Raw genomic sequence first — 7,934 nt, 5'->3', positions numbered from 1 at the left:
CAGTTAAAAGGGATAGCTGAAAACTGAAGGCAGTGAATACACACAATGTGACTCTTTTTATTTTTAAAAAAAGAATCACAGTTTGCAAACAACCTTCACAAAATACATTCTAGTCAACATTTTAAATGGATAATTTAAAAGTACTAGCAGAAAAGATAAAAACGGTCATTCTATTAACTCATGTAAATTTAAAGGTCTTGCTAGGAATATTTGATTATATACTGGTATGTAAACACACACTGTTTTCAAATGTTGCACAGGAACAACATGCAAATTATTACCTTGCACTACACGATGAATGTGTTTTAGTGGGAAATCTGCATAGTAAGGTATTCTAAAATAATCTACTATTTGGAACTGACGAATTACAGCAAAATGCCGAGTAACACATAAACAGACTGCTTCTCCACAGTGGCACGGTGTACGAATAAATAACTCAATCATTCCATAGCAAATAGTCCCACGGTAATCATACATGACATATGATGATTTGCTGGCAAGATCACGTTCATAACGCTCAGCCACATACAGTAATCTGTCTTTAAGAAGACGGAAGTAGAGTGACACAGGGCCATCATTGCCATGTTGTTCCCTCAAGGCATTAACAAAAATTTGATCATTGGCAACAGCTTCGCTGTAATCTCCTACACTGTAACATCCCTGAAAAACCCGATCCTGTATTTTCACAGACTTTCTACGCTTTGTAATGAATTCTTTAAGTTCACCATCTGGAATTTCATGCAATCGTCGGTTTTGACAAAGTACTTTCCAAAATGAATTACATAACTGAGAGTCAACAGAAGTTTTTCCATGGATATTCGCAAGCATTAATCCATTCAAATTTTCCATGGGGAAGCAACTGTACACCCATAAAGGACCCAGACGCCTAACACAATCTGGTAGATGTAAAAGTAAATGAATGTTAATAGAACAATGTTTAATGTGATACAATTGCTCAAAGTCTCTGACAAATTCCTTGAGAAGCGTCTCAGCTCTATTTATCTCTGCAGCTGACACCACATTAGAATTCAAAAGTGAAACTGCTTCAACAAACTTCAGGTAGTGAAAAAAGTAAACTGGGGTCAAAATTTGTTTATAAATTGGAATGGAATAGTAATATATCCAAGCAAAAAGTTGAGAAGCTTTCCAGCGATGAAGCAGTTCTAGAGATTGAGCCCTCCTATGAATAAACCTAGGAGGTTTAATCAGTAGTAACAGCCGGTCAGCTTCACCCATATGGTGCCTCACTGAATATCTTTCCCTTGACCACTTTGAATCAAAGTGAATCTTCAGCAGCTTGCGAGATACCCCAGTCACAAGGTGCATTGGATCTATAGCACCCCCTTTTAAAAAATCTGGCATGAAGAGGTGAAGGGCAGTAGGGCCTTTAATTCCAAGCACAGGATCAGGAGAATCAACAGCTGCCCTTGCCAATTGCTCATAAGTATTAATTGAACGCAAAGAGAGCAGCTCCTGGTAATGGTACACATGTTTGCGCTTCTGAGGTTGATCATCTCGAGCAGGCAGATGAACCTGAGCACCTCTTATTTCACAAAAAGTACAGCCGTAGTAACCATTATGAGCATTAAAATTAAAGAATGAGGATTTTGCAGGTGTATCACAAACTCCAGCCAATACCATTGCTCTCACCCTGGTTGCATTTCCACCTAAATCTGCAATGGTGAAATCTACTCCACGGAACAATTTTCTTAGATCAGGAAGGAATGATCTCAGAAAAATATTTACTGCTGGCTTGTGAGGGCCAAACCACAGGCCAGCCATCAAGTAATTTTCCCTACGAGTTCTCATTTTGTATGGAAGTTCATTAATCATAAACATAAAAGGCCAAATACTGTAGTTTCTAGAATTAAATACTGGAGCACCATCTGTGTACCAAGTGAGTGAAATATTATTACGGTCATTTAAGAACCCACCTTGTACATGCTCTTGATAAACACTACCATCATATATGTCTTCAAAGTAATGAGCACCAGGTTCTCTCACCCTCGCATGCCTATGCTGCAGACTGTTGTAAAATGATGGCCGCTTGTATAACTCACGCAGTTGGGGTAACAAGGGCAGCTGCACAAAATATGCTTTCTCCTTTTCTTCTCTGCAAGTTGGGCACAATTCTTCTCTTGATGCCAAAGCTGTAAAACAGAAAGAGCAGTAAAATTTCCTTCTCATTTCAAGCTTTGAGCTTGCGCAGAACCTGTTAAACTTGAAGTAGCTCAGGCGATGCAATCCAGCACGGGGGCAATGGAAGTTGATTAACTGTAGCAAATCTTCTACACAAGAACGTGTAAGATTGTGGTTCAACATGAGATTCAACACCATTATCATACTGTCTCTGACATAAATTGGAGCCCCATTGTAGAGACGTTGGTTTCCAAAGTTGTCATCTTCCTCTTCATCCGAAAAATCATCACCTGATATTTCTTCCTCATTGTCGTAAGGATTGTTGTCGTTGACCAATCTTGGTCCTTCGTTGTCATTAGGGGGGAGATTTCTCGCACCTTGAGCTTGAGGCTGGGGAGGGTTGTTGATCCCCTGAGCAGGTTCAACAATAGGCTGATGAGCTGCCCTCCGACCAACCTCATTCAGAACTTCAGCGTCTCCCTGGACATATCCAACTATCTCCCCCTCCTCCAATCCCATGTTGACATTGCCATCAATCCTGGAAAAGAAACATAAAAGAAACGATGAGACAAGCGAAAATCTAAGCACCTAATAAGATTAAAAGAGAATATTCAGACATAACCTGTTGTTCTCTTCGTTCTGCAAAGCAGCTGGCCCGGGTACCTCCTCTACATCTTCGTTCACTCCTACATCCTCCTGCATTCTGTAAGCAATATAAAAAAACAACATTAGAGTAAAGGCAGAAGCTTCTAGATAAGTAACAATTATAATAACATTTAGGCGTTCATTAACCTGCGAGCAGCAGCCACATCTCCTTCGACCTGTTTTCGCAGGACACGACGCACCATCCGGTGAGCTCTTTCGCCCTGCTCACAAGGCGGACATTGCCTTTTGCCCATAATGATAGATAGCGGGACAACAAATTATCCAGCAAATTCAGACGGAATTAACTAAAAGAGGCCTAAGTACTGCCGTGTGTTTACATGATGACGCCAGGGAGGGGGAGGGGAGGGAGAGGGAGGAGGGCGGTAGAGACTCGAATCTCGAATGGCTAGTGGATAGCTCGAGTCTAACGGCCTCTTTCAGCCGTTTATACTGTCACGAATAGTTGAATAACAAAAATGACAATAATAATTAATTGAAAAAAATACTTCTTTCCTCAGCCCAAGCTCTAAGTCTGGATAGGCAGTGCCATAATGAATATTTCATAAAATTCTATCGGTCACGGCGAAGAACGAAAGTAAGAAGATGGCACAGGCAGACCACGACGCCATGTTCCTGTTCCGTTTGCCCGACGATGTTTACATTTTTCCTTTCCACACCACTCGCTCGTCGCTCGCAGCAGTCACTGTTTTTCTGAGACCGTTTGCTATTTTCCTTGTAAGTGCCATGGCTGGTAAGAAATCCTCCTCCAACGCTCCTAAAACCCAGGCAGAATTGAACGCCGAGAGGCTGATAAAGTGCAAGTTCTTCCTTGTGTTTTGGTTGCCATTAGTTGGGCAAGACTATGGGGAAAGCGATGTGCTCCCAGGTAGACACATTCAAAAGAAGTATCGGAAATTTGATGCTCTTGTGCCGTTGACTTACACGGATGAGCAGAAGAAAAAAATTTCCCACAAAGCAAAGGTCAAGGAGGGAGCAGGTAAGTCGACTTTTCCTTAGACTTTCGCCTTGTGCGATGTGAACCTAACCTCAAGCGGCATGCAGACTTCAAAATATTTACACAAATTCTATGTTCTGCAGATGACGCGGCTTCTCTTGAAGAAATCTGTTTAAGTGCTATCGATGGGCACATCCTCACAGAATACGAGAGGGTCACGAACCCAAACCTCATAGCAGCAAAGAAGGAACATGTAAGGATAAAAAGTCAACAACCAGAGCTTCACTTCGAAAAGAGTGACACCATCAATGTCTACCATGCTTTTAATGATTTCCCTTTTTTTGTCAACAGGCCAGGAGGAGAAGAATTGTTACCAAACAGATGAAGGAAAACCAAAGGACTGAAGGCATCAATGTCCTCAATGCCACAAATGTTTGCCATGAATCTGTGATCCCTCCGGCTATGGTTCCTCAGCGCACAATGTCCTTTGAGCCCCGCTTTGGACTAGTTTCCTATCAAGATACAATTAAGTTGTATGCTAACGGTGTGGGTCACCATGGTATGTCTAACAGTGATTTTGCTGTGTTTAACACCTTTCAAAGACCACTGTTTAACTATTTTAATTTCCTTCTTGTCAGTAAACCAAGAGGCCTTGAAATTCCTGGAAGCTTTGATTCGAACTGTTGAAGAAAATGTGCCTCGGATTCCAGACTCTGAGTGGATGTGCGAGGTCATGAAAGGACTCTTCAACAGTTTTGCCGATAAAACTCTAACGCAAAGGAAGAAAATAAGCCAAGTAAGCCATCATTGTGCAGCCTCCATTTCATGGAGCCGACGTAGCACTGTCATTAGGATAGGACTTTTGCAGTTAATATTTCAAAGTCTAAAAGTAGTTTCACATTTCAGTTGCCTGATTCCTGGTTTGTGAAGACTAGTACCTCTGAGGTGAGAATATAATCTTTTAGGTATTGCCTCATGCACAGCCAATGTAGCAATAATTTATTATACATTCACAACTCTCTTTTCCAGCATGATCTTTTTGGTAATGGGTCCCTGTATGTCCCACATACCCTGGCAACATTACTGAAATGTGAGCTTCACAACGAATCGAATTGGGCCATCTATACCACCAAGCTGCTAAATAACATTTATGGAACAGATCTGGAACACCTCACAGCTGTTGGCACAGGGAATAGTATAGGAATTGATAAGAGACTGTACACTGCTCTTTACAGTACGTATTCCACCTGGTAATATATCATCTTCAATCTATTTTTGTGTCCTGAAAAGTAACTTATTTTTCATTTGCAGATTACTGCCGGGAGACATTCAAAGAGCCTGGATGTCTTAAGATGTATAATAACCACATTAACATGATGATCTCAAATAAGAGAAAAAATAATAAGAGGAAGCAGTCAGCTTTAGAGAATGGACCCAATAATAAGAGACTTATGGAGACTGGTGAGTTGCAGTGGATTCTGTTGAAATAGTTCACCTTATATTTTGGCCAATTTATTCCCAAAAATTGCCACATCTTATGGGTGCTCCCACAATGTCTACTTAGCTGTCTTTCCAGACAGAAATCTCAGAGACAAAGTGGAATTTTTGTTCGGGTTAAAGTTATTAAGAAAGGTTAAATGTTATACTATTAAAACGAGCCCAACTGATGACAAATAATACAAATTTGATTAGCTTTGATTACCAATTTATGGTTTTTAGCTTCATAACTAATTAAAACATTATTATTACTTCAAGAAAAATATATTATTGGTCGTCAGTTGGGCTCTATTAATTAGTGTTACACTTTCCCTTTCTGAGTAACTCAAACCCCAACATTAATCCCAGCTTGTCTCCGAGATTTCTGTCTAGAATGACCACTAAGAACAAGACATTGTGGGGGTACCTAATTGGTTAACTCTCTAATGAAACGTTCTTCACCCACCTTGCCTTCCTCTTCTAAAAACAAACAAACTGGGGAGCCAAGCAGTATTTCTCAACTCCATGGCAATTATATGAAATTCATGTCACTTCAATTTGTGATCTGAAATCTTTCTTTTCTTTTCAGGAGAGCAGCCAGCTACGACTACTGTACGGGAGCAGCAAGCCACTAGTGATACTACTGCTCAGCTTGGTGCAGGGGAAGATGAAGAGAGTTCCATCTTGCAGAGGAGCAAGTCTCTAGAAAGTATGTAAAATTTTTGTTACAGTATTTCACACTGGCAAAAGAAAATCCGTGTACTAACTTTTACCCCTTTTCAGATGGGAACTTTGAAGATAGAATTGCCACTTTTGATAAACCACTTCAGATGACAGGTATGACCTATCATGTTACTGTATCCTAATTAAACTTATGTCTTTGTTATTGTACGCTTTTTAATTGTGGAATGTTTTGTTTCCAGACCACACCAGAGCAGACTATTCCTTGGCTGTGCCATACACAACAGCTGCCGGTTAGTTGATGACATCAAAGTGTCTTTCTGAATAATATTTTTTTGATTTGCGGTTACTCAAGTTTGCAAGGGAACCGACCAAAGTGCAAAGTGCACTACACTGAGTTGTTGGTAATGTAACTTTTTGTGATTATAGAGGAACTGGGTGAGCGGTTGCTGCGAGGGAGTGACAGTGACTGCCATCAGTTGCAGTCACCATCATTAAGTACCTGCTCACCAGGACAACCACCATCAGGAAGTAAGTCCCTTTGCAAGCTCATTTCAGTTTTATGACAATCGTGCATCATAAATTGTTACATGCCATATCATACAAAATACCTACAAAGTACCTACCTCAATTAGTCCATAACAGAGTCTAATTTCAGGAATTTCTGTCAAAATTTCTGAAATGAAAATATTTCCGAAACAAAGTTTTAAGGTATGGGTCTAATTTTGGAAGTGCCAACTGATTCAAAATATGTCTATGTCACTTTCATCACCCATAAAGTTTTGCAAATCTTGAAAAGATGTCAATTGACTCAAAGCGTAACCTGGATGTCTTAAACATTACCTGTATGTCTTAAGCATTCTAATTTTAGTGTAAAGTTTTTAAAACTTGCACGAGTTTAAGTTAAGCAGACTTACTGGACTTAAACATTATCCTGCTACTGAAATCAGTTTCTTTCATTTCTAAAATCTGTTGTCTCACAGGTAACAAGGTGTATACCCCCTTGCTGCCACAAAGACTTAACCACCATCCCAAACTGTTACAATTTGAGAAGAATACACCTGCACTTGGTAAGTTGATTTTTGTCCACGACTGCCCAAATGTATCTTAAAGCAAGTAAAATTCCCTAATATTTCAATTTGTTTTACAGATGTGGACTCACCCAGCTGCCCACCTGCACCCCATTACCCCAGCCACACAGCTACTTCCAACTCAGGTGTGTTTCTTTCTAAACATTGAAAATGTACGAATACTTTAATTATGGCCACAGAGCCAACAGCCCACTGCAGCGATGGTCTTGCTCACCTGCTTACTGCTCTTCACTGCGATGACTTAAACTTGTTGTACTAATGTATTGTTCCTCTCTTTATTTAAGGGATGGCCCCACCCAGCTACCAACCTGGACCTCATCCCAACCACGCACCTGGAGCCATTTCCAGCAACACACAAGATTACAACTGTGGTATGTTTTTTTTCAAGAGTTACATATGTAAGAATATTTTAATTTTTGCCACAAACAGGTCCTCAAACACCAGTCCACCACAACAATGTTCTTGCTCAGCTGCCCAACTGCCCACCAATGCGATGGGGCTACACCCACTGCCAGCCTGGTATGTTAATTGTTAAGCCTCGTAAATTTACTAATATTTTGTTCCTTTTTTTTTCACAGCCATGCCTTCAACCTCATTACAGCTAACTCCCGCTGAAATAAGTATGTTCATTATTTATTTGTAAGCATGATATTCCAAATGTGCTTTATATGTACTAAAAGTTTTCTAATATTTTAATTTCTTCTGTTTGCAGTGAACTTTAGGGCATTTATGGCGTCAAGAAATTGCCAAATGCCGTAACTGTGAGTAATTTTTGTGTGTCTTATGTTTTGTATATTCTTGCTTTGTACATATGTATATTGTGTATGTTTTGTATATTCTTGCTTTGTCCATATGTATATTTTGAAATCCACAATAAAAATATTGTAATTCCATTTTCTGCGTTTCTTTTCGCTGTGTACCTACCTGTGCGGCGAGGGGGGGGGAGG

General features: G+C 40.1%; 2 protein-coding genes across 3 annotated transcripts; one reads left to right on the top strand and one right to left on the bottom strand.

Annotated features, from left to right (window-relative positions):
• Positions 1 to 6: 6 nt before the first annotated feature.
• Positions 7 to 3,172, bottom strand: LOC113214463 (uncharacterized). Of its 2 annotated transcripts, XM_026433833.2 has the most exons (4): positions 2,932 to 3,172; positions 2,762 to 2,842; positions 2,430 to 2,677; positions 7 to 2,150 (listed from the first exon to the last, which is right to left on the bottom strand). In XM_026433833.2, exons 1-4 carry the CDS (start codon positions 3,036 to 3,038, stop codon positions 166 to 168), a joined length of 2,421 nt encoding a protein of 806 aa, XP_026289618.1. In that variant the 5' UTR covers positions 3,039 to 3,172; the 3' UTR covers positions 7 to 165. The 2 variants fall into 2 exon arrangements, with proteins under 2 accessions (XP_026289618.1, XP_026289617.1); XM_026433832.2 differs by having other exon boundaries at positions 7 to 2,677.
• Positions 3,173 to 3,204: 32 nt separating this feature from the next.
• On the top strand, positions 3,205 to 7,880 carry LOC113214465 (uncharacterized). Its single transcript, XM_026433834.2, has 15 exons — positions 3,205 to 3,781; positions 3,883 to 3,992; positions 4,091 to 4,298; positions 4,378 to 4,535; positions 4,646 to 4,684; positions 4,769 to 4,973; positions 5,051 to 5,200; positions 5,805 to 5,924; positions 5,999 to 6,052; positions 6,139 to 6,189; positions 6,326 to 6,427; positions 6,880 to 6,966; positions 7,047 to 7,112; positions 7,272 to 7,607; positions 7,700 to 7,880. Exons 1-14 carry the CDS (start codon positions 3,388 to 3,390, stop codon positions 7,520 to 7,522), a joined length of 1,995 nt encoding a protein of 664 aa, XP_026289619.1. The 5' UTR covers positions 3,205 to 3,387; the 3' UTR covers positions 7,523 to 7,607; positions 7,700 to 7,880.
• Positions 7,881 to 7,934: the final 54 nt, after the last annotated feature.

This window comes from Frankliniella occidentalis, unplaced genomic scaffold (assembly GCF_000697945.3).
Source record: "Frankliniella occidentalis isolate FOCC.00 unplaced genomic scaffold, Focc_3.1 Scaffold5, whole genome shotgun sequence".
Classification (NCBI taxonomy): domain Eukaryota; kingdom Metazoa; phylum Arthropoda; class Insecta; order Thysanoptera; family Thripidae; genus Frankliniella; species Frankliniella occidentalis.
Note: the sequence above shows the minus strand (reverse complement) of the source record. Positions and strands in the feature narration are given on the sequence as shown.

Excerpts from the sequence above, each read along its gene's own strand:
- LOC113214463 (XM_026433832.2), bottom strand. The coding sequence starts at position 3,038 with ATGGGCAAAAGGCAATGTCCGCCTTGTGAGCAGGGCGAAAGAGCTCAC. Across the intron at positions 2,843-2,931 it reads GATGTGGCTGCTGCTCGCAG|AATGCAGGAGGATGTAGGAG; the intron begins GTTAATGAACGC and ends TATTGCTTACAG. Across the intron at positions 2,678-2,761 it reads CAGAACGAAGAGAACAACAG|GATTGATGGCAATGTCAACA; the intron begins GTTATGTCTGAA and ends TTTCTTTTCCAG.
- LOC113214465 (XM_026433834.2), top strand. The coding sequence starts at position 3,388 with ATGGCACAGGCAGACCACGACGCCATGTTCCTGTTCCGTTTGCCCGAC. Across the intron at positions 4,685-4,768 it reads TGAAGACTAGTACCTCTGAG|CATGATCTTTTTGGTAATGG; the intron begins GTGAGAATATAA and ends TCTCTTTTCCAG. Across the intron at positions 5,201-5,804 it reads TAAGAGACTTATGGAGACTG|GAGAGCAGCCAGCTACGACT; the intron begins GTGAGTTGCAGT and ends TTTTCTTTTCAG.